At 37.5% G+C, this 25,102-nt stretch overlaps 3 protein-coding genes across 5 annotated transcripts; 2 read left to right on the plus strand and 1 right to left on the minus strand.

Annotated features, from left to right (window-relative positions):
• The first annotated feature begins 2,990 nt into the window (after positions 1–2,990).
• Positions 2,991–3,779, plus strand: LOC139187923 (uncharacterized). The gene is made up of 2 exons (XM_070804546.1): positions 2,991–3,230; positions 3,441–3,779. The coding sequence occupies exons 1-2, from the start codon at positions 2,991–2,993 to the stop codon at positions 3,777–3,779; spliced, it is 579 nt and encodes a 192-aa protein (XP_070660647.1).
• Positions 3,780–6,090: 2,311 nt separating this feature from the next.
• Positions 6,091–11,949, minus strand: LOC103444265 (proline-rich receptor-like protein kinase PERK3). Of its 2 annotated transcripts, none has more exons than XM_008383191.4 (8): positions 11,555–11,949; positions 10,634–11,077; positions 9,144–9,515; positions 8,553–8,762; positions 7,652–8,023; positions 7,229–7,472; positions 7,000–7,147; positions 6,091–6,769 (listed from the first exon to the last, which is right to left on the minus strand). In XM_008383191.4, exons 1-8 carry the CDS (start codon positions 11,568–11,570, stop codon positions 6,392–6,394), a joined length of 2,184 nt encoding a protein of 727 aa, XP_008381413.3. In that variant the 5' UTR covers positions 11,571–11,949; the 3' UTR covers positions 6,091–6,391. The 2 variants fall into 2 exon arrangements, with proteins under 2 accessions (XP_008381413.3, XP_017190092.3); XM_017334603.3 differs by having other exon boundaries at positions 8,553–8,750; positions 11,555–11,916.
• Positions 11,950–15,132: 3,183 nt separating this feature from the next.
• Positions 15,133–20,044, plus strand: LOC103444264 (DEAD-box ATP-dependent RNA helicase 24-like). 2 transcript variants are annotated; one of them, XR_011571027.1, is made up of 6 exons: positions 15,133–15,979; positions 16,153–17,381; positions 18,545–18,584; positions 18,735–19,134; positions 19,226–19,375; positions 19,711–20,044. XR_011571027.1 is itself a non-coding variant. In XM_070804697.1 (5 exons), the coding sequence occupies exons 1-5, from the start codon at positions 15,367–15,369 to the stop codon at positions 19,275–19,277; spliced, it is 2,334 nt and encodes a 777-aa protein (XP_070660798.1). In that variant the 5' UTR covers positions 15,161–15,366; the 3' UTR covers positions 19,278–19,490. The 2 variants fall into 2 exon arrangements, 1 of the variants encoding a protein (XP_070660798.1); XM_070804697.1 differs by lacking the exon at positions 19,711–20,044 and having other exon boundaries at positions 15,161–15,979; positions 19,226–19,490.
• Positions 20,045–25,102: the final 5,058 nt, after the last annotated feature.

Here is a 25,102-nt window from a genome sequence, read left to right on the forward strand (position 1 = left end):
CATTGTAAATGCATGTAGATTGTAAATGTCACTTTTCAAGTAGTGATTTACAAATCGCTCTTACATATTTTTGCAATGCTCATGAACGACTTTTTTTAATCCTCCTCTTCCAACATTTTGTAGTATATATATATTTTTTTAATAGTTTAGCCTCAACCCTTGAGACGTATAAATATCTCATCCAACACATAGCCTAAAAGTTTATACCTAATAGCACCGTATTTTTTTTCTGTGTGTGAAACAGGAAAATTCTTTTGTGTGTGGCCTTTTTTTTTTTTTTGGGAAATAAATAATATTTGTTAAAAGGGGAACTTTTGTAACAAATAAGGGGCCAAATACAGGCTTTGGGTCGAAAAATCAAACCCCAATAGAGGTTGGTCTATGCCAAGGCCGGCCCAGGCCCAGTGCCATAGGGGCAACTGTCCAGGGCCCCAAAATGAAGGGGGCACCAAAATTAAAAAAAAAACCCATATAACTAAGTATAAAATAAAAAAATGTTCACAACCTAAATAGGGGCTGACAAGAGCCCAAGAGGCAACAAAAGGGCCCAGAAAGGACCCAACCGCATATTAGAAAATAAAAACAAAAAACAAAAAACAAAACATAACAGGGACCACTCAGTCCCAATTAAAAACCCTAATCCCTAATACTTCCAACCTTTCCCGATTCCCCACCACCCCCCCTTTTGTTCCCTACATCCCCCACTTCTCTGCTGTCGTCCCCTGCCTCTCCCTTTTCTTTCTCTCAAGTCAACTCTCAAGTCTCAATTGCAAGCTGCGGCAAGTAGCTAGACAGGCAGGGCCACAGGGCATCCTCTACACTCCTCAGCTCAGTGTGCCGCCAGGTCATTCACCATTGGCATTGGTTGCAAGTGCATTCACTCACCACCAACCCTTTTGAGTTTTGAGGTAAACTAATTTTTAAAATTTGAATTATCAATTTATAATTTAATATAAAATTTTGCAATGCAAGTGACATAGAATTATATGATAAATTGATAATTGATGTATAGAATTATTGTTGTTGATGAATTGAATTCTTGACTAATTGATTATTGAATTATTTGATTTCATTTCAAACCCAATTTTTAGGTTCAAGTTTTATAATATATTAGACTATGTGTTAGTGTTTTTATAATATATAATGTGTTGGAATGATAATTTTGATAGGAAAATTTTGTTATATCATGTGTAGGTAATTTTTGCAAACAAATTATCGAATCCATGTCTTTTAGGAAACAACTCTGGTAATATGAAAAGAAAAAAAAAGGCAAAACATAACGAAATTGCCGAAAGTTTAAGAGGATCTCTTAATAAATTTTTCTCTACAAAGAATGAGTCAGTTGAAAATTTGAGAGAAAATGATGTTGGTGAAGAGCCACAAAATGTTGTTGGGGAGTCTCATGATCATGAAAATGGTAGTGATTTAGAAGAAAATGTTGGTGATGAGTCTCAAGACCATGAAAATGGTGGTGATGTGGATTTAAATGTTGATGATGATCATATTGGTGTAGAGGAAAATATTGAATCTCCTGAACCTATTTTCCATTTAAACATTTATGATCCAAGAGTTTGGGATGGTCATAATGCAGAAATGAGAGACTTACTTGTAGAAAATGGGCCAATTCGAGAAACTAATCTCACTAATCCTAAGGACAACTCTCTAGAAAATTTTCCTCACACTACTATGATCGAAAATTACCAACATGTGAAATTTATGATAGAAAATGGCTCGTGTACTCAAAAGAGTTGGATAAAGTCTTTTGCTTTTGTTGTAAATTGTTTAAAACAATTGCCTCAAAAAGTGAGTTAGCAAAAGATGGAATTAGTGATTGGAAACATCTTGGTGTGAAGCTTGACCAACATGAAAAGAGTAAAGAGCATCTTACTAATTCAAGAACTTGGGTTAAGTTGAAAAGTAGATTGACAACAAATCAGACAATTGATAAAGAATTTCAAATGCGAATCAAGAAAGAGACAAATCATTGGAAACAAGTGATGCTTAGAATTATTGCTGTTGTGAAATGTCTTGCCATACGTAATTTAGCATTTCGTGGAACAAATGAAAGACCTTATGAAGACTCTAATGGAAACTTCTTAGGTTTACTTGAAATGATTGCAAAGTTTGATCCAATAATGCAAAAGCATTTTCGACTCATTGAGAATAAAGAGATTCATCACCACTATATGAGCCATAAAATCTAAAATGAGTTGATAGCTACTTTAGCTTCAAAAGTCAAAACCGCAATCATTAAAAAAGTAAAAGAAGCCAAATTTTTTTCTGTCATTCTTGATTGTACTCCTGATGCAAGTCATGTGGAACAAATGACTTTAATTTTGAGATGTGTTGACTTGTCAAGTAGGTCAATAAATATAAGGGAGTATTTCATGGAGTTTTTAAGTGTGGAAGATACATCAGGACAAAGACTTTTTAATGAGTTGCAAGATGTCCTAAAGTCTCTTGATCTTGATATTGATAATGTGAGGGGACAAGGTTATGATAATGGATCTAACATGAGATGGAAACACCAAGGTGTCCAAAAAAGATTGCTAGACATAAATCCCAGAGCCTTTTACATGCCATGTGGTTCTCATTGTCTTAATTTAATAGTTTGTGATATGGCAAGTTCATGTCTTAAAGCAAAATTGTTTTTTAGAGCATGTCAATGCATATATACAGTGTTTTCCAACTCTACAAAGCGTTGGAATATTTTGCTTGAACATATTGATGGTTTAACTTTGAAGTCATTGTTAACTACTCGATGGGAAAGTCACATTGAAAGTGTTAAAGCAATTAAATCCCAAGTAGCCCAAGTTAGAAATGCTTTGTTTACGTTGGTGGAAATTACTGAGAATCCCCAATTGAGTAGGGATGCAAAATGTTTAGCATCAGGAGAACTTTCCAGTTTTGATTTTGTATTAAGTTTGGTTATTTGGTATGACATTTTGTTGAAGATGTACATGGTGAGCAAAAAATTATAATCTAAAGACATGCGTCTTGATGTTGCTGTAAAGGCATTGGAAGCACTTGTTACCTTTTTTGAAAACTACCGAGAAACTGGTTTTTCTTCTGCCATGCGTGATGCTAAAGAAATTGCACTTGAATCAGAAATTGACCTTGTTTTTCAAATTAAACGTCATAGACCTAGAAAAAGACATCATGATGAAGTTGATGGTAATGAGAGGGAACAACAGTCTGCTGAAGAATCATTTAGAACAAATTATTGTCTTGTTATAGTGGATATTGCTCTTTCTCAACTGAAACACAGGTTTGAATAGTTAAAGACTTTTGAATCTATTTTTGGCTTCTTGTTTGATGCACCGAAGTTGATTTCATTTGATGATTAACAACTAAAAGAAAATTGTATGAATCTTGAAGCACATTTGAAACATGGAAATACCATAGATGTAGATGGAGCCGACTTATGTTCCGAATTACAGGTGTTGCAAATGATGTTACCTGAAGAAGCATTTTTCTCTAATAATCCTTGGACATCCATTGAAATAGCAAACTTTGTAAAAGAAACTGACATGTGTCCTAATGTCTTAATTGCCTATCGTGTACTGTTGACTATACCTGTGATCGTGGCATCTGCAGAAAGAAGTTTTTCAAAATTGAAATTATTAAAATCTTACTTGCGGACCACTATGACTCAAGATAGGCTAAATGGATTAGCAATCTTATGCATTGAAAAGGATGAGATTGAAGACTTGGAGTATGATGATATAATTGATGATTTTGCTTTAAAAAATGCCAGAAGACAATTTCTTAAAGGTTGAAATTTCAAGGAGCTTTGCTAGGAATGGTTGTATATAATTGTATTTTTTATTGTTGGGGTTTAGGTACTATGTCCCCCCCGTTGTATATTTTCTCAAGTAATATAATTTGGGCATGAGGGCCTAGCCCCCCAGCTTCGACTGGATTCCAGCCCTCGTTAAATATTTTTTTAAAACATATATTTCTATATTAAAAAATGTCACATTTTGAGCTTTCGCACTGGGCACTCAAAAACACAGGATCGGCCCTGGTCTATGCAAACAACATTAATATACAGGCCAGCCCTCAGAATTTTGGAGCAAGTCAAATAATAAATTAGGGTGTTTAGAATTTGGTGTGTGTTCGGGAAATGCGACGAAAGAAGTAAATAGATTTGTTTTTCAAGTTAATAAGTACAAATTTGAGTCGTTTGACCCTTTTTCTTTTTGTTTTTTTGGGAAAAAAAATAATATTTGTGTGTGAAAAAGGGGAATTTTTGTAACAGATAAGGAGCAAAATACAGGTTTTGGGTAGAAAAATGAAGGGAACTTTAACAAAAAGTTTCCAGTATTATTCACTTTAACGAAAATGGGTGTGATATCCACACACCCCTTTTTACTTCTCCCACACCTTTTTGATTTTCGGCAGTCGGATCGAATGAATTGAAGAAGATCAACAGACAGAAATTAACAAGGAGTGTGTGAGAAGTAAAAAGGGGTGTGTGGATATCACACCCCTAACGAAAAATCACATTTTTACACTAAAAAGTCAATCATAGTACTATTTACTTTACCCTTTATTTTGTCATTATTCTTAAAACTCAAAGTTTTCAAGTTATTTTCATTAGTTTTCCTAAAAATGAAACTCCAACAGAGGTCAGTTTATGCAAACAACATTAATGCACAGGCCAGCCCTCAGAACTTGGGAGCAAATGGGGCCTTAGAATAAACAAGGGTATTTAGAATTTGGTGTTTGTTTGGGAAATAAGACAAAAGAAGTAAATAGGTTTGTTTTTCAAGTTAATAAGAACAAGTTTGAGTCGTTTGACATTTCACTTTTCACATACAAAACAGGTTTGTTGTTTTTTATTCAATTAATTATATAAAATAGTTAAATCTTACAAATGTTGGGTCAGCAACTCAATCCAAAAAAATTATTGTATTTAGACAAGGCCTCAAAGTCTAAACTTATTATTTGAACAAACACAAAATTTGTAATAGTAAGTGTGTATATATATATATAACAAAATAAAAATTGAAGGCCCCTCCGAAGTGGGAACTCTAGACCGCCCGCCTACTCCAACTACCCTCAATGTCATCCTTGTTAATACAAGTTGAAGTACAAATTGCACAAACTATGAGCAAAAGGTAAATATAACATGTATCAAACCACTCATTAGAGATAACAAAAACTAATCGAGTAAATAAAAAAAAAGAAATTTTAATGAAAAGTTCACAATACTGTTCACTTTAACGAAAACCCATATTTTTACACTAAAAAGTCAATCCTGGTACTATTCACTTTACCATTTATTTTGTCATTTTCGTTAAAACTCAAAGTCTTCAAAAAAAAATTCATTAGTTCTCCTATAAAAAAATAAAAAATAAAATATAAAAAAATAAAAAACCGTTGTAGCCCCATTTTGTTAAGCACTATCGTCGCATGTTTCCATGCAAAGACAAAGAGTAATATTTATCCTCTTTCTTGTATTTCAATTTTTCAGTATTTTAAGGACACTGTACTAAGTACAGTCTAATAGTATTCTTTTTGAATTATAAAGTAGGTCTCAAATTCGAACTTGTAATAAGTGAGAGAGATAAGGTTCAAGCTTTGAAAAACGTCAATAATCAAGATTTTAATTAACTCATTTCCCCCCTTTTTAAATGGGAGCTTTAATAAGAAGTTCCCGTTATTGTTCATTTTAACGAAAAATCATATTTTTACATTAAAAAGTCAATCATGATACTATTCACTTTACCTTTTATTTTGTCCTTATCGTTAAAACTCAAAGTTTTCAAATCATTTTCATTAGGTTTTTTTTTTTTTTTATATTCTCTTGTTCCGTCATCTTCCTGCTCTAAAGCCTTGCCGTCTTCTTTTCCTTCCCTTTCCTTTTAACCAACTTATAATAGGCATTTGTGAAATGTTTTCTGCTTTACAATCCAAGGCACCGTCTGCTGTGTCATTGTTCCTCCACGGATTCGGCCGCCGTGCTTGTGAGGGTGGAGAGAAAGCAGTAAGGCAGCAACTGCTAGCTACAGTCGTTTAGCCATCATTTCTCATTCCAATTTCAGTACCTACTCGATAACATGGATTTGAAAAGAACGAGGAAAATAAATAAACACGAAACCCTTGAACGCCAATTTCATGAACCAAGCTTACAAGGAATATACAAAATTACATCCACAGTGCCGAGAACCACTGCCCGGAGGAATACTAAACAGCAGTTCCCCCCACACAAGGGACTACAAAAGAACACTCGCCCCTTTCCTCCCAACAAAAATCACAATCACAACACCTGACCCAGACTCAAAAATCAACCTGTATCTCCCCAACACAAAAGGGGACTGCTCCTAAGTTGCTATACCGGAAAGTTAGGGATCCTTTGAACAGAACGTAGACTTCTGTCAAGTAATCATCGTCCTTCGTGAAGATCTTCAGAGAAAATAGCTGCTCGAGAGACGTTGTCATTATCAAAGGCACTTAGACCAGAGTAAGGACCAGAAGAGAACATCGAAGATGACACATCAGATTCAAAGGTTATTGAAGACTCCCTGTTATTGGGTCTGGCATTGGAAGAGGTTAACATGGTATCCTGATATTCTGTGATTCGTTGCACCATCTTCAGTGATTGTACCACTTCACCCATTGTAGGGCGTTGGCTTGCCTCAGGAGCAACACAAGCGGCTGCAATTGTGCAAACTCGTACAAAATCCTCTGTTGGGTACTTTCCTTCAAGACTAGGGTCAGCGAGCTCATCCAGTCTATCCTTGTCTCTAAGAATTGGCCTCGACTGGATAATAGAAAAACCCACATGTATCACTTTCCAATCCAAAATTATAATGGCAAAATACCAATCAAGTATCATTTTTAATATGAAAAAAAAGGTTATACATTTATTGCTTGTTTTTTCTATTTTTTTTTTCCCTAAAGAATACCATGCTTGTTACGTTAAATCTTTTCAAGAGAAAATGGTCATTTTGAAACAGAGAATGAGGGGAGCAATGTATGAATAATACTAACCCAAGTGACTAGATTCTCCTGTCCGGCTGGCTGTGACATATCCACAGGCTTTCTTCCAGTGAGTAACTCGAGAAGGACAACTCCGTAACTGTAAACATCACTTTTAACAAGTAGGTGTCCAGTCATGGCGTACTCTGGAGCCACATACCTGCAAATCAAATAGTTACGTATTAGTGCATTCCAAATCATGGAAATGAAAAGCTTAAGGAGGGGAGAAATCGAGACCAACCCAAATGTTCCCATCACACGGGTAGAAAGATAATTTGCTCTGCCTTCAGGTGCCTGTTTGGCCAGGCCAAAATCAGCAACTTTAGCATGAAAGTTATTCTCAAGCAATATATTGGATGCTTTAAAATCTCTGTGGATGACACAAGGTTGTGAGTCTTCATGCAGGTAAGCAAGTCCTCTGGCAGCATCAAGTGCAATTTTCATTCGGGTGTCCCAATCCAAAGGACAATTTACCCCCAGGGGACCTGAGAAGGGAAGAGAGAGAGGTGTCAGTAAGGCACATCAAAAAGAAAAGGTATAATTAAGATGTAAAATGTTTTCCATTTTCAACTGCTACACCCAAACTAAACAATTAAATCCATAAATTTAATAGAAACAGTTATTTTTTAGATGGCACATGGCAGTATGTGATTCAAGAAATTACCATGGAGCCAGGCCTCCAAGCTTCCATTTGGTACAAGCTCATAGCAAAGTAAGTTTTGTGAAGAGTCACGACTGCTATAGTACCCCACAAGTTTCACCAGATTACGATGATGCAGCCTGCTCAGCATTTCAACCTCAACCAAGAACTCCTTATCCCCCTGTTGCCCTCCATTGGTAAGTCTTTTAATTGCTACAGCTGTACCATCACTTAAGACACCCTTGAACACCCTGCCAAAACCACCCTCTCCAAGTATGCTTTCAAAGTTGTTTGTTGCTTGTTTAAGTTCTTCATATGCCAGAAATCGAGTGCTGCTTGGGTGAGGTAAAGATCCTACTGCTTGCACTGTATCAACAGTCCTCTGCTTTTCAGGGGCTGAAAAAGCCAAAAGGAAAAAGGAAGGCAAAAGGCATGAGATAAACAACTTGAAAAGGAAACCTATACTATATCATGCAGAACAGTCATATTCAAATTTATATAAGTTCTTTGTTTTTGGGATAAAATCTATTTCAACTTTCTGCTTTGGTGTTTCAAGCAACATTTTTCATCAGACCCCAAATGTACTTCAGCTGGTTAAGTGGATTTAGATCATTGGAAATACAACTAGTTACAAGCCTTAACTTAATTTATACAGACGTACTTGCACAAATGCAACCATTTACTCATATTTTTAGGCATGATTTACATATACTTTTATTTTTAATAGCAAGAATTTATAGGAATATTATCTAGGTGACAATATCTTCATCATCTTGATGACTGCATACTGTGAAAGTGTAACTAAAAGTTGGTCCGCAAAATGTTTCCCAGCGGTAAGTTATGAACAGGATAATACCATAGATTATGGGCTTGGGAGGAAAAAAAAAACAAGAAAATCTACAAATATGACAATTGAAACACATACCTGTTTCTATAAGAGATGCTTTAGTCTTCTCTTGACGGAATGTGCACAAACAAAGTATGAGCACAGATATAATGGCAATGAACAATATGCCGATGCCAATACCAATAATAAGACTCCAATTTGAATGCCTCCCTTTATCTGAAGCACTTAAGGATGTAAGAGTAGGGGGTGGATTTGCTTGGCCTTCCACTGGTGATGCTGCAATAGGAGCTTAAAAAACGAAAAGAAAGAAGAGCATGTTAAAATTCATACAAGAGATTTAACTTCCTTGAAGCAAGTAAGCCAACTATCAAAATAAAGAATGCAACATTTTCGGTAGTGCATATAAATTATTGCTCTACCCTTTCACAGTTTGAATAACACGCGAACACACCCCCAACATATTGTATGGTAAAAGCAAACAGACAGCTACCGTGATGCAGATTGCCAAATTAGCTATTTCGAAACTGTTACCATCAATTAAAAGAATGAAGATATACCTATTTAGCATGTAAAACATTACAGTCATATCAACATAAAGATTGACATCATATTGCAACCATATACAAGTATAGATGAATCTAAAACATTAGGGTAACATGTCAGAATTACCATGAGAAGGAGGTGGAGGCTTAAACCAAGTTATATTGAGGAGTTTGTAATCACCCACTAATGCAGGGTTCAATTTAACCTTGTGCATGACAAGAGAAGAGTTTATTGTGGACGCATCACTCGCGGAGAAACTGGATCCTGAATTGGGAGTAATATCCATCGAAATATTTAATCTTGATAATCCGAGTACATAAAAGTTAATCAGCTCTATTTGAGAAACTTGCAAATGAAGCTCGGAAGCTAGTTCTTCAAGAAAAATATTCCAGTTAGGATTTTGTGAAACATTTAGGAGGAGAATATCAAGCTTTATGGGATAAGCACAGTGGCAACCCTGACTTCCCCGTCTCAGTACCATGTCTGGCTTGCAACAGTCTGGAAGGAGTGAAAAAAACACCTTTGTCAGTCTCAGCACTCTTACATTGCACAACATTGCAAACAAGAACTGGGTAGTTGATACATTAAATTTTAAGAAATTAAGTAAGAATTCTAGTGCTACAACACAGGTACATAACTTCAAAACATACATTTAAATTTTTGGGGAAAAAAGAAAATAAATAATACAACGAAAGATGGAAAAGAAATGCATCAAGGAAACACAACAGCCAGTGCCTAATAAAATTTTATTACATCAAATCAAGACTCCCACCCAATTAAGATGTATTACACCAACAGGAATCTCCCGAAAATGGTTGGACAAAGAGGTTCAAAGAGAGACTAGATATTTGACCCTACCAAATAGAACCATATTGTCCATCCTCTTTTCAAATATCAATTTGTTCCTTTCTATCCAAATAGATTAAATAGAAGCCAAAACTGCACATCTTCAAAGTGTAATAGCCTTCTTCTTTTCCCCCATTCCAAATATGTTCGCAGTCAACAAAGAGTGACACTGTCATAGTTTCTTGGCCAGATTCCACACCACTCCAAAACACTTGAAACAGTCTACTCTACACACGCAAGCACGCATGCAATACATATAGAGGGATCCCCATTTCTAAGAAAAGAAAAGGACCACATGCACGGCACACTCTCAATGTGATCCTGTAATCCAATTTAATAACCTGGTATATTTTTTAAGGCCTCATTTAAGGATCATTCTTACAAAAAAATTAGCCAAATCAGATACCATTTAAGCCATCTTTACAGTGATTTAAAAAAAAATACACAAACCAAAATTATCATGATGGTAATCAGTCGTCCAATCATTTTTTATTTTGCTCATTTTAGTAAGGATGATCATTGAAGGAAGACATAAAACATATGGACAGCTGAAATCATGGAATAATTGCAGCAGATTGAATGTGGTCTCTTACTGTTCTTAGAACTATGGATCCCTTATGAGAAGGGCACTATATGTCTGTATGTGTGCGTGTGTCAAGCATATTAGTGATTATATCACATCTTAGTAGTGATCTGAAATGACTGAATTTGCAGACACAGAGAGAGAGAGGGGGGGGGGGTATAAGATTGCAGTCCAGAGTGTAACTTACTGGAAATGGAAGGAGTGAGCGGGGGCTGTGCTAAACCAGAAGGAATTGTACCAGCACTCGACTGTGTTGGGGCGATATTCTTAAAGCTAGCAAGTGGAGGTGCCAAGCCACTACTCTTCATTGATGGCTTTGACAATCGAGAAGCTGTAGGGGGGTGACCAGCAGTTATCAAGGGTCCATAAAAAGGAGGGTGTGCAGGAGATAGAGCAACTGGCGCAGCATGTGGCAAGAAATGTTTTTGCCAGCGTCTATGGTAGTGGGACACTGGCAAAGTGGCTGGCAGGGGTAGATTTGGCATAGCTGGTGCAGCCAAAGGTGCACTCGATAGAGATACTGATGGTGCTTTGAGTAAACCATAGGGTTCACTGGCTTCAGTGACGGATATCACATAACAGAACAAAAGCAACTGATTCATCACCAACCATTGAACCTTGTTCAATATTCCTGCATTGTTCATACCAAAATAGAGTTCAAATGCACCTATCAAAAAACAACTCATGCTCGCAGAATACGAAAAGCTCTAAACTTGTTACTAATTTCGGGCTAATTGGCTAACGCAAATTTTACTGAGAATGGAATGAACGAAGAGATTAAAACATCCCTCACAAACTGAGCCCTAATTGAATGTCTTTTCTATGAGGGGGCAAACACATACTAATTATTTCGCCTTGTTTTCATTGCTTTTCTCGGCATCCAAACAAAGAATTACAAAAGTTACACTCTAGGAATACCCTCGTCGCCTTCTACTACTAAAATGTAATGGAAAATTCGATAAAATATACGACAATTATATAAAATAATAAAAACAATTAAGCTTCAACTAATCAATTATTCAACTGAGTCCTCACTTCAGCCTTGACCTAATCACCGAGATAATCGAAAATGACCTAAAAGAAATAGAATTAGCAGTTGGGATAGAACCTGTGAGCTCAGACATCACCGACGCCTCGATTACTAGGAAACGATTCAGATCTGAAACCAAAAGCGAGATCACACCCTTGACGAGCACAGCCTTGAACACGAAGCAACACTAGGAGGTGAAACAATTCCTAAAAGAGCTCAAACGAGGATGATCCAACGGCGGAGAAGTCGTCGTGAAGATGGGAACTCGGAGAAGTGAACTCGGAGCAGTCGTAATCGCCATCGCCGAGTTGAATCGTTGGGAGGGAGAGAGAGCTGAGTTCAGGAGAGAGAGAGAGAGGAGAGAGAGAGAGAGTGGTTAACTGTTTGGTGGAGGAGTCGTTGAGTTCATTCACTCTGTTATCAGCGCTGCTGCAGAAGCTTTTTGCTTTTCTTTTTTTATTCTTTTTATATATTTTGGGTATGGGGAGGCGCACCGGCTTTTTATCCATTGTTGACGTGTGCTGCTGACTGTTAAGGGAAAAAGTGTTAACAAACAAAATTAACGGTAAAAAAAAGGACGTCTGGGTTGTTGTCTCCTCTGGTCAGGAAGAAGTTGGGATATTGGATGGCGTGCATCAACTACAACTATGAACCTTGTGATGTTATGAGAAGGAACTCACGAAATTATAAAAATGTGTATATGTTAATCTTATTTTTAGTTGCGTCTTCTGAAACTTTATTGTAATTTTACTTTATTTTCTAGAACTCAAAAGTTATCATTTTATTATCTGAAACTTAAAGTTCATTCCATTTTACTTGTGTACTCTCTTTTCTCTCAGAACTTATAGATTGCCTCCTAAAACATATGTGCGAACCAACACTCAATAAAACTATGCCACATTTGCAATTAATTTTATTATAATCTTCTAGTAAAAACATTCAACCATAAAAAATATTAAATTTTAAAGAAATTGAAGAGATGAAAAAATAAAATAAAAAATAAATTGATTAGTCTGGTGCACCCAAATCAAACTTACATAAGAAATTAAGAGATTTAAGGTAATGTTGAGCGAATTTTGAGTTTTATGGATAAGACTTTCAAGTTTTAGGGGCAAAATGAGATCAAAATTGAGTTACAAGGGGCAAAGTGAAGCTAACTTTGAGTTTCATTGAGTAAAAGTAGTGACTTTTGAGTTACATGGAGCAAAGTGAAATCGAGTTCCAAAAGGCTTAGCTAAAAATAAGCCTATATGTTATAAATAGGCTAAAGTAAGAGAGAAAAGTCATCACTCATGTTTACAATTTCATCTCCCGAAGACTTTTCCACCCAAAGCTTTTAATTATTGTTACCAAAGTCCATTTTAGTGGTGTGTTGGTTTGCTTCTTCATGCATTTGTATGTGTAGCATTCACACTATATTTCACAACAAAATATGTTTTTACCATAGATAAGAACGTAATCTTATATGTTTGGTTGTGTTATCTAGAGGAAACATGTAGAAATAGCCTTGCTCTCGAAATACAATTACTACTAGTCCATTCTAACTAAGACACTGTCATGCTGAAATTTTTTGAGAAGATCGATAGTCCCCATATCATATTTGTTGACCATTTCTCTATGAACCTCTCTCAGTCGTATCGATTGGTTCTCTTCCTCTTCGTTGCACTCTCTACTATAAATAAATTCATCCTGTTTTCCACATACACAACCCCTCCACCACTGGTCCCATTAGTGTCAATTTGCGTAAATGTTGGTGCTATTTTTTCTAGGTTTATGCATCATTGTCTCTATTTTTCACTTGTGGGGAACTATTAAAGATTGCTTCACTTGGGTATTATGGGTTTTGATTGCTGATTGAAGTTAAAACTCAAATCAACAATACATCGAATATCGACACCATATTGACAAAAAATAGAGATGACATCAACATCTCGTGACAATAGAATATCAACATAGTGTGAATAATATGGATGGTATATCGATGCCATGTCGAGCCATTGATGAAACTACCGACACCAAAGTGGCACGAATATATTAAAATGATACCAATGGAGAAACCAAATATATTTTACAATAATGATTGACTTTGATTCAAGAGAACATCGACATTCTCATCGGTGAGATATTTACAAGAATTTAATCCATGTAAAAGAGGTACAACGGATTTATATTTAAGATATACAATGATTTGTGGGCTTTTGTAGCCCTAATTTGACAGAGCATACATACATAAGGAAAGTTAAGAGAGTGAGAGTGGCAGCAAAACTAAAACGAGGGCTGTCCAGACGTCCTCAATATTTTTCAGTGCAAAGCTTATGAGTTGAGGGTATTTTTGTGACAGAAGAGCTATTATGGGTCGTTCTGAGATTCCATAGAGGAATAAATCTATTTTTAAGGACATTTATGGAGTTCAGGCAATCCATTGTTTGTGAATCATGAGAAGAACTTTGGTTTGGGGATTAACGGAGGAAGAGAGGAAGAAAGTTAGAGAGGTTTGGGGTTTGGTTTAAGGAATAGAATGATGAAGACGACACCATACTAGAGCTGAACGTCGTTGATTAATTGTTCACCACACAGCATAGTACTTTTTGTAAGATAAGGAGAGCGTTTTAGATTGAGACATTTGGGCCTCTCCTAGGCTAAATGTAACATCCCGCATCGCCCAGGGGAATGGTCTTTTGGGAACTTATTGGTTTCGGGTTCTGTAGGAATTTCAAAGTTAAGCGAGTTCGCGCAAAAGCAATCTTATGACGGGTGACCCGCTGGGAAGTTCTCGTGTGAGTTCCCAAAAACAAAACCGTGAGGGCATGGTCGGGGCCCAAAGAGGACAATATCATGTACAGTGGAGTTGAGCTTGGGATGTGGTGGGGGCCGGGGCCGGGATGTGTCAGATTGGTATCAGAGCCAATCTCTGGCCGGAAGTGTGCCGACGAGGACGTCGGGCCCCTAAGGGGGTGAATTGTAACATCCCACATCATCCATGGGAGTATTTCCTCGATGCCTTATATGTATATTCCTATCTCTACCTAGCACGAGGCATTTTGGGAACTCACTGGTTTCGGGTTATGTAGGAACTCCGAAGTTAAACGAGTTCGCGCGAGAGCAATCCCATGATGGGTGACCCACTGGGAAGTTCTCGTGTGAGTTCCCAGAAACAAAACCTTGAGGGCCTGGTCGGGGCCCAAGATGGACAATATCGTGTACGGCGGAGTTGAGCCCAGGATGTGGTAGGGGTTCGGGCCGGGATGTGTCACTAAAATTTTGGCTCCGCCACTGCATGTAATGCTTACATTTTTATGGTACAAATTTTTACGTGTGCTTGAGGATTTAGTTTGTAATTAACTGCATAGTTCTACATTTTTCTTTACATATCAAAATTAAAAAAATCTAATCCCAAAAAGAAAAGATTGGAAAAACAATAATTGAATATTGTTATTCACTTTCTAAAAATTTCATTGTGCGCTCCTTATAAATGTTTTTTTTTTTTTTTTAAATAAAAAGTTTGGAGTGCACTAATGCGTACCCTTGAAATTTCTATTTCCGTTTGCTACAAACTGGGCTTGCCCAACATAGCCCAACGACGGAAAAGAGCCCAAAGAGAGAGGAGATCCAATCAGCACCCGACCCGAACTAGCCTGCGGCATCCGGTCCCTCCCAAATCTCATTTGATAATCGGCAGCCGTTGCCTCCCTCCGCCTCACTACTTCTCCTTACACCCACTCTCTTCCCTCCTTTTATCTCTTCACCGCTCAAACCCCCAACCGATTCCAAACCCTACACCTTAGGGTTTATCAATTTCAATCTCTCTCTCTCTCTCTCTCTCTCTCTTTTTCTGAAAAATTCAATTTAGGGTTTTCGTCACTGTAACAGAGGCTGACCAATTTCCAAAGATGTCGAAGAGAAAATTCGGATTCGAAGGCTTTGGCATAAACAAGCAATCAACCTTCGATTTCGAGCGGTCACAGCAAGCCCCTCAGCGGCTCTACGTCCCTCCGTCGTCTCGCGGTGGAAACAGCCACGACAACTTCGAAGACACCGACCTCGACAACATCGATTACGACGACAACGATGGTTCCAATGACCCTGGGAATGACAACAGCCACGGCGACGGTGGCGGCGGTGACGAGGAAGTAGATCCTCTGGATGCTTTCATGGAGGGGATTCACGAGGAGGTGAGGTCAGCTCCGCCGCCGAAGCCGAAAGAGAAAGCCGAGAAGTACAAGGACGATGAGGAGGAGGATCACATGGAGAGTTTTCTGAGGGCTAAGAAGGACGTGATGCTCACGCTGGCATCGGATGCTTTACACGCCGGATATGACTCCGACGAGGAGGTATATGCGGCCGCCAAGGCCGTCGATGCCGGGTTGTTGGAGTACGATTCGGATGATAATCCCATTGTTCTTGACAAGAGGAAGATCGAGCCAATTCCAGCTCTCGATCATAGTTCAATCGACTACGAGCCTTTTAATAAGGATTTTTACGAGGAGAAAGAGTCGATTTCAGGTAAATTCCATTCAACCAACTGAGAATTTTGTTTTGGTTTTTCTGAATTTAGGTGAAATGCGTAGCAAAATATTTAAATTTGAGTGAGAGAGAACATAGATTGGTAGAAGTTCTTAAGGAGAAATTTGATTTGGAAGACGAAAGTTAACTGATGTTTTGTTTTCGTTCTTTAGGGATGAGTGAGGAGGATGTTTTTGAGTACAAGAAGAGCTTGGCCATCCGTGCGTCGGGTTTTGATGTGCCAAGGCCGGTCAAGACATTTGAAGACTCTGGATTTTCTTCACAGCTGATGACTGCCATAAAAAAACAAGACTATGTAAAGCCGACACCGATACAGTGCCAAGCTCTACCCATAGTTCTTTCCGGGAGAGATATCATTGGTATTGCGAAAACTGGTTCTGGAAAGACTGCTGCTTTTGTCCTTCCAATGATTGTCCACATTATGGATCAGCCAGAACTTCAAAAAGAAGAGGGTCCTATTGGAGTGATATGTGCACCTACTCGAGAGCTGGCGCACCAAATATACTTAGAGTCCAAGAAATTTGCTAAATCACATGGGATACGTGTCTCTGCTGTATATGGTGGAATGTCTAAGCTTGATCAGTTCAAAGAACTTAAGGCAGGATGTGAAATAGTTGTTGCTACTCCCGGGAGATTAATAGACATGCTTAAAATGAAGGCACTGACAATGATAAGGGCAACTTACCTAGTACTTGATGAGGCTGATCGGATGTTTGACCTTGGGTTTGAGCCTCAAATTAGGTCTATTGTTGGTCAGATTCGACCAGACCGACAGACATTGCTCTTTTCTGCAACAATGCCCCGTAAAGTTGAAAAGTTGGCTAGGGAGATTCTCTCTGATCCTATAAGAGTTACAGTGGGTGAGGTGGGAATGGCCAATGAGGATATCACTCAGGTTGTTCATGTAATTCCTTCTGACGCTGAGAAGTTGCCCTGGCTTCTTGAGAAGTTACCTGGGATGATTGATGAGGGTGATGTTCTAGTGTTTGCTTCAAAAAAGGCTGCAGTGGATGAGATCGAGTCACAGCTTGCACAGAAAGGTTTTAAAGTCACAGCTCTGCATGGTGACAAGGACCAGGCATCTCGGATGGATATTCTGCAAAAATTTAAATCTGGCATTTACCATGTTCTTGTTGCAACTGATGTTGCTGCCCGTGGTCTTGACATCAAGTCAATTAAGTCAGTTGTGAACTTTGATATTGCAAAAGACATGGACATGCACGTCCATCGAATTGGTAGAACAGGTCGTGCTGGTGATAAGGATGGCACTGCATACACTCTTATTACACAGAAAGAGGCACGTTTTGCTGGTGAGTTGGTTAATAGCTTGGTTGCTGCTGGTCAGATTGTTTCCACGGAGCTCATGGACCTTGCGATGAAGGTAATTTTGCACTACTATTAACAATTTTTTGTGGTTTATATAGTGAGTTTATGCATGCATCCAACTATGTTAAGGCCTTCTTGTTTTGGTGATGTTGGTTATAACTTAACCATAGTTTTGTAATCCTATAATGCATTTATGTTCTGGGGCCGGGCACTTACAAGTTATTAATATGGCCTCTGGTAAAATGTTCTCTTTATGCAATCCAGACAATTACACCTACAGGTGTTTGCCTCACAAATAAACTACATTACATTCAATAAAGGTGCATAGGTTGCTTCTGATTTATAGTGCACTTTGAGAGGCCAAGATGGATTTGATGAACCATATGGTCTTCAAGGCCATATTTAGAAAAGCTTCAGTATGTCGTGCAATTACAGGGATCTTGAGATCTTTGACTTAATAATGTCAAGATAGTCAATTTCTGGAAAAGCACTTAGTTTAGATAGAGTAACTAGACGGTTTTTAGTTGTCCCATCTCTACTTCAGACCATGGTCTGCATAGCAAAGGAGTTGTTAGGGTGTATTTTGGCTTGTTGTGTTGTGGATTGATTCATAGAGATGAATTGAAAGATGAAGCTCGGTCTGGGGACTTAAATACTTTTTTATGTATTATAAAGCACCTTGGTCCTCCAAATACTCGCTCGCATTCTGGTCTGCCTATATGTCACTTGAGGCCAATTAATTTGCATTTGACAACTAAGAGATAATTGCATTTTGAGTACTAAATCACAATTACCAGTCATGAACCTTTAGTAAATTGTCACCCATTTTCCTTTGCGCCAATTTATTTCATAGGCATAAATGCACAGGTTATCATGATAGATGGTTGCGCGTGCATTTGTTAGAAGTTTTACACTACAAGAGCCGCTCATACATCGCTTCTTGAATCTTGTGTCTTTAACGCTTGCTTGCTTGCTACCTGTAGCTTTTGTGTTTCGTATCCATCACAAAAATACACTGCAATACTTTCTGTATTTTTCTCTTTAATTGGTTTCTGTCTCCTACATGGTTGTGCATCTTGATAGTTATTTAGGGTGAATCTCGTTTGTGGAACTTTTGTTGCTCTCCTTTACTATGTTTGTTGTTTGATAGCTTTAGATGTTAGATTTCAGATCTTACATGCTTCATTTCTTAATGGGATTTACCTTGTTTATTATCAGGATGGGAGATTCAGGTCCAAACGTGATTCAAGAAAAGGAGGTATAAAGTCTGATCATATTAAAATTTCTATCTAAGATTCGTTTGCAAGATAAGGATAGTAGCTTTTACTGGATATCTAAAGGAGGTTCATTGCATATTAAATTAGTCTTTTCTAGAATTTCATATGATGATATTATATGGATTCTGCAGGTGGAAAGAAAGGTAGAGGGAGGGGAGGTGGTGGCGGTGGTGGTCGAGGTGTGCGTGGGGTGGATTTTGGTCTGGGAATTGGATATAATACGGAATCCAATAATTCTTCATCGCATACCATTGCTAGTCGACCTGCTACAGTAACTCCTGTGAGGACAGGAATGATGTCACAGTTCAAGACTAAATTCGTTGCTGCTTCATCCAACTCTCCAAGTCAAGCTTCAGGTAACAGCTATAGTGCACCCAGCAGACCAGCATTACGAGGATTTGTATCTGGTGGTTCAATTGGTGGGGATGTATATAGAACTCAGGCAACCAGTACAATTACTCCTGCTCTTACTCCCGCTCCTACATCTTCTCAGAACTCTGGAGTAAATGCAAATCAGAAGCCCTCTGAAAGGTTAATAAAGGTTCTTCTTAGTTGGAATTTTTAATGTCTTTTTATGTTTTTGATTGGTGCTGATCAGTTTCATTTGTTGTGTCTACTGCAGTTCTAGAGATAAACCTAGAGAAAGGCGGAGGCGCTCTGGTTGGGACTGTTGATCATACAGTTGAACTGCGCTACTCTCACATGGATGAGAAGTTTTGTTTTTGATGTAGAAGATCCAAGTCCTGATATGCCTGTATTATTGTTGATCTTGGTAAGTTTATTTATTTTGTTTTGGTTGGGTTCGGAATTATGTATGCCTGTATTTTTTATTCCCTTCATAGAAATCGGCTTCTGCAGCTTGATCAATCAATTTGGTCAATTTCTTTCTCACTGTGTTACCAAGTTAAAAGCACAGAAGACAATTTACTGAACTTGATTGGCTTGCTGCACAAATAATGAACGATCTACAATAGCTTGATCAGCCTGTCCCGTTCGTGTGTACTGATTTATAGCAAACCTCTGCTTCTTTTGTTAATCGCATCTCGATTTCGAAATTAAACTCTGCAAGATTAGTCATGCCTCCTTTTCGTTTTCATGCTGTTGCAGATGGAGGAAATTACTTGTCCAGAAATCAAAAGTTAAAAAGGACAGGATAGAGTGTTCAAGATCAAGTCCTCAAGTGGTCTATACAAACGATATTCGATGTTCACCCAAAATTTTAATTTCAAAGTAGGGATGTTGTTGAGTGGGGAGAAGGTGAGTAGATATTACTTCTCTCTGTTAGAGTTAACTTGTTACTTGGCGTCGCAATTCCTGTATGACATTTTATTTGATAGTTCCTTACCACTGAGAGCCTCTTCATCGACTTGCTTTGGAGGTTGTAGTCTATGTTGGATGTTTTACAGATTTGTAATTTATAAGGCTTGGTTGTTGTTGTTTTCGTTCTACCGCGTGGCTGCATTTTTCCACCAAAACTCTCCTCTCCTCGTCCAAAAACCAACAAATCAAAGGTTTCAACTGGAGCAGAGGTCACTCACCGAGCTATGAAGGCCACTGTCGTCCGTAATTCTTACCAAATCAAAAGCGTGCGTGAGGCCGTCACGTAGTTGAAATTGTAGCTAGACGTACAAACATAGCATTTGTATGACCAAAGCCAAGGGAACGTATAACTGTGTATATATATGTATTAAGAGTATCAAATTATGAGTGTGCAAATGGGACTAGATTCTCTTCCCTCTACTTTCCATCCATCCCCATCCCTCTCTTACATTCTCTATTTTGTTTTTTTTTTTTTTTTTATAAAAAATTAATATAAGATGTTGACGTGATTTAAGTGTCATCGTTCAAATAGGAGAGGAGGGAAGGGGAGGGAAAAAAAAAGAGGGGAGAGAACTCTACTCCGGATCACATAAGGCCATCTCCAACTGAAGGGTTAAGAGGGCCAGAGGGCCAAAAAATGCTCGAAAATCTTTTCTTACTGAGGGCTAGGCCAGAGGGCTTGTGGGTCCCACAAAATCTGAAAGGGCTACAGGGCTAGCCATAAATGTGAGTATTCTTGTCGGATATAACCGACATGAATGCTAGGCCAAATTTTCAAATGCAACGGCTAGCTGACCTCATCTAGTTGTTATTTTTGAATTTTTTTATAGTTTTATTTATTTATTTTTATTTACAAATTTTTTTTCCTATAACTTCTATTTTTAAATTCTATTTTTTTCTATAACTTTCTATAACTTCTATTTTACAAAATTTATTTCATATATTTTTTTCCTATAACTTCTATTTTACAAAATTTAAGTTGGATTTTAATTTTAGTTGTAGATTTTAAATAATAAATTATGTTTGCCCCTCGGTTGGAGATTGTTTTTTGTGACAGGGTTAAAATGAGCTCATGCCCTTTGACCCTCAGTTGGAGATAGAGACAAATATGACCCTGTATTGTTCATTAAAATATTTATATCTTGGATGATCAAAAGCCTAAAACGAACTTTCTGACCAACCATCGATTGGAGATAGCCTATTTCTTCTTTAACACAAGGAACGTGACCTGTTATCCATCAAATTTCTGAACTTGATTCCATTCCATAAAAAGCATAGTGGTCCATAGGAGACGTCCAAAATTCAACCCTTCTATTGGGTCCCTCTCTTCTTTATATAGACATGCTCCCATAATATTTGCGCCAATAGAGGTAGAGGTCGAGGTAAAAGTCTCACCACAGATTTTCCTCCATGCCCATGACTTGATACGTAGTGGGCCCCTTTTGGTCGCAGAGTTAGGCAGGTCATAAATGAATCCGAATCTCCTTTGTGATAATTCAGAGATATGTTAATTGTGTCCGTTTATTGTATATTGTACGGTTAAAAATTATTTTAAATATTTTTATTTAAAATTAGAAAAATGTTATCGATATTTCAAAAATCTCATTTTACACTTTTTACAAGTGTATTTTTCTTTCCAAATATAGAAAGTTTGGAGTGTAGAATGAGATTTTTGGAGTGTCAATAACAATTCCTTAAAATTAAACACAAACAGTACTTGACAAAAACTGATTGAATGATATACTATTCACGAATCACAGATTAACTTCCGATCTAAATCCAACGGCTCAAAAATAAAGCCACCAAAGCGACCCAAGTCACCCTTCCATGACTCCATCTCACTCACATCTCTCTCTCTTTCTTTTCTCTGTGATTCTGGCGAGGACAAGCATTTAAAGAAGAACAGGAGGAGCACCCAGATGATCCAATTCTCACATCTGACAATCTATAACAAACAAATCTGAACACCACCATATCAGATCAAACACTCCAATATTCCAATTATCTCGCCTTTTCTAGGTGATTTTCCGATGCACACCGCCTCCTACCACCCTCTTCGGCCTCGAGGCGCCGTTGTCTGCGAGGCCATCTCATGGGCTCTCATCTACCGCACCAACTCCTACAAGTCCGTCCGCTCCTCCATCGACAAAGCCGCCAAGAAGCTCGAGGCCATGAAGACTGACTCCTCCTCTTCCGCCGCCACCACCACCACGGCGCTTAAATGGGTTACTTGGTGCTGCCCGGAGCTTCCCAGAATCCTCGTTCAGAAGCTCTTTCGCCTTAGACAGGCCGCCACACTCGCACCCACGTTAATTTTTTTTGAAAATTTGAAGTTTGATTGAAAATTGGAAATGGGTTTTTGAAGGTTGATCGAAAAGTTATCGCTTGATTTCTGTTACAGGTTCGAAGATAATCATGTTCTGGTCAAGCTGTTGAAGCACATGAGCGCCCACTCAAAGGGGTAACTGATATTTGTCTTACATTTCATAGATTTTTTGGGGGTTTTTATGTATAATTTCGTTCGGGAAATTAAATTGATAGCTTGTGTAATGAAGACTAAAAAATATGGAACAATTTGTAAGAGCTCAATGTTACCAAGACAATAATTTATCATAAGAACAATACTTACCTATTCGAGGATGAGTTGGAATTCCTACTCGAAACTGTTTGTGTTTGAATTACAAAGCTTTGTGCCTATGATCATAACTGTTAATAGTATGAATAACCATGTTAAGATCATATTTACAAAAAATGAATTAAAAATAAGATCATTTAGTCAACTATTCTATTAATTACATAGACGGTTCGTAATACATTACCAATTCCGTTTATTTATTTTTGTACAGTTTGAAGATTAAATGACATTAGTTTTAATTGATTTTGTGTAACCAATCTTTATAGTGATTTATAATATAAATGTCTTGATCATAAATACGAAATCTTATAAAGTGAACAGTTTTGAGTAGGTCCACAACTAAAACAAACAGCTGCAACCAAAAATTTCCCATCTTACAATTTTGCTAATGAACTAGCTCAATCTCCATGGATAACTTTTTCTTAGCCAGAAAAGCTTTTATTTTTTTCTTGTGATAGTTTCTTGTGATAGTTTCTCTTATAGCTACGATGCAATATAATTTCTCTATAATAATAATAATAATAATAATAATAATAATAATAATAATAATAATAATAATAATAATAATAATAATAATAATAATAACCTTTTGTTAACCTTTTGTCAAACATAGATCTTCAACATCATAAAAAAAAAGGTTTGCATTTTGTGACTTGACTGTTAATCGAAAGCTTCTACAAAAGTTGATGTATAAGTAGCACAATATGGGTTTGGAGATTATAAGTGAATTTCCAAGCCTTTGTCTGTTGGGTCTAATCTACGTTGTACAACGACCCAAAGAATTGTTATACACATCAGAAGTTTACAGTTAGTATATCGAGATTGAGATGACAATGCAAAATATAACGTTCATCAGTGATGGCATCGGTAAAACAATTATCACGGGGAATGATACTGAGCTCCAAAAACTTACTAAAGGTTGCCGATTCAAAAGTGACCTAACCATCCTCCACATTTTGTTCCCCGTGTCAACTGTTTTGTCGATGCCATCTCTGATGAATGTTATGTTCAGCATGGTCGTCTTAATCTTGATGTACTCTTTGTAAATGCCGGCCTTGACGTGTATGATAATTGGTGCAGTCGTACTACGACACAGGTTGGACACAGTAGTCAGAGCCTCGAAAATTGACTTGTAATCTCCAGACCAGTCTTGTGCTACTTCTACATCAACTTTTGGTTTCGACTGCAAAAGCTTTCGGTCAGGAAATGGAAATCTTCTTTTATGATATTGATGATCTAGGGTTGACAAATGGTGGCACACTTGAGGTTGAGGGTATATGGTTTCGTTGCTATATGGTGCAGCGACTCTATAAGAATTATACTGCAGCATGAATAGAACAGAAAAGAAGACAAGATAATATGCACTGAAATCCATGGTTTGAACTTTGAGCTATGATCTTCAGAGGGCCAATGGGGCTGCTTTTTATAGACCATAACTTGCCTTATGTACAGTTTAAGTGCGTTTAGGTAGTTTTGAACTCTTACAAAATGTTTTATGTTATAAATATGTAAAAGTTAGAGAGATAATCTTTACTAGTGACAGGAGCAAAGCAGGTGTAAAATATCACATTGTAATTATAACACAAGGGAATGACAAATAAAAGAGGGAATGATAGATAATGATGTTATTGATATTTCTTGTTTTTTCTGCATATCTTGATAGTAGTTGGAGCGCTCTATTTATAGAGCAACTCCAAACAAACGTATTATTACATTTTGAAATTTACAGCACACATCTTTTGAAAATACAATCTTCTTCATTTCCAAAGTCCACATTACTGTGTGGGTATTGAAAATTTGTGTGGGCTTTATTAATCTGCCAAATATTTTCAACACTGCCAATGTTTTCAACACTCTCCCTTGGATGCCCACATATGAACATCAGTTGCCTCGTTAAAACCTTACTTGGAAAAATCCAGTGGGAAAAAAACCATAGCGAAGGAAAAAGTGTACAACATGCATGTATCATGGATGCTCCTCTTGATATATATCCCCTTAATTCCGCTTTCTCCAAATTTATCTGATTGGTAAATCGATGTAATCCGATACTTTGCACTATCTTTTGAAACGTGCATTTTGGTAGAGATTTGGTGAACAAGTCTGCCAAAATTTCATTGGAACGGATTTGTCTGACTTCAATAATTTTAGCCTTCTGAAGCTCATGTGCATTGAAAAACTTTGGAGATATGTGTTTAGTCTTATTGCTATTGATGAATCCTTCTTTCATTTGGGCAACATAGACTGCATTATCTTTAGGTAGCGTTTGGTACGCAGACGGGACAGGATGGGACGGGACGGGACGGAACAGTGGTCCCATGTTACGTTTGGTACGCGCAGGACAGAACGGAGAGTTGTTCCGTTCTGTGTTTGGTGCGTAGGACAGAGAACGGAACCAAAATTTGAAAATGACTAACTTACCCCTGTTCAATTGAACTTCAGATGTGCAATCCGTATCCTAAAATGGTTACAGGTACTAATTCTATCTAAAAATAATACCCATTTCTACTATTTCTTTTAATTTCTTCAACCTATTTGTAATTAATC

Source organism: Malus domestica, chromosome 09 (genome assembly GCF_042453785.1).
Source record: "Malus domestica chromosome 09, GDT2T_hap1".
In the NCBI taxonomy this organism is placed as follows: domain Eukaryota; kingdom Viridiplantae; phylum Streptophyta; class Magnoliopsida; order Rosales; family Rosaceae; genus Malus; species Malus domestica.

What these genes read in the sequence shown, in the direction of transcription:
- LOC103444264 (XM_070804697.1), top strand. Translation starts at nt 15,367, where the DNA reads ATGTCGAAGAGAAAATTCGGATTCGAAGGCTTTGGCATAAACAAGCAA. An exon ending in GGAGAAAGAGTCGATTTCAG is followed by an intron (nt 15,980 to 16,152) that starts GTAAATTCCATT and finishes TTCGTTCTTTAG; the next exon opens with GGATGAGTGAGGAGGATGTT. An exon ending in ACGTGATTCAAGAAAAGGAG is followed by an intron (nt 18,585 to 18,734) that starts GTATAAAGTCTG and finishes TGGATTCTGCAG; the next exon opens with GTGGAAAGAAAGGTAGAGGG.
- LOC103444265 (XM_008383191.4), bottom strand. An exon ending in GCTCACTCCTTCCATTTCCA is followed by an intron (nt 9,516 to 10,633) that starts GTAAGTTACACT and finishes CACTCCTTCCAG; the next exon opens with ACTGTTGCAAGCCAGACATG. An exon ending in CGTGTGATGGGAACATTTGG is followed by an intron (nt 7,148 to 7,228) that starts GTTGGTCTCGAT and finishes TTTGATTTGCAG; the next exon opens with GTATGTGGCTCCAGAGTACG.
- LOC139187923 (XM_070804546.1), top strand. Translation starts at nt 2,991, where the DNA reads ATGCGTCTTGATGTTGCTGTAAAGGCATTGGAAGCACTTGTTACCTTT. An exon ending in TTAGAACAAATTATTGTCTT is followed by an intron (nt 3,231 to 3,440) that starts GTTATAGTGGAT and finishes TCCGAATTACAG; the next exon opens with GTGTTGCAAATGATGTTACC.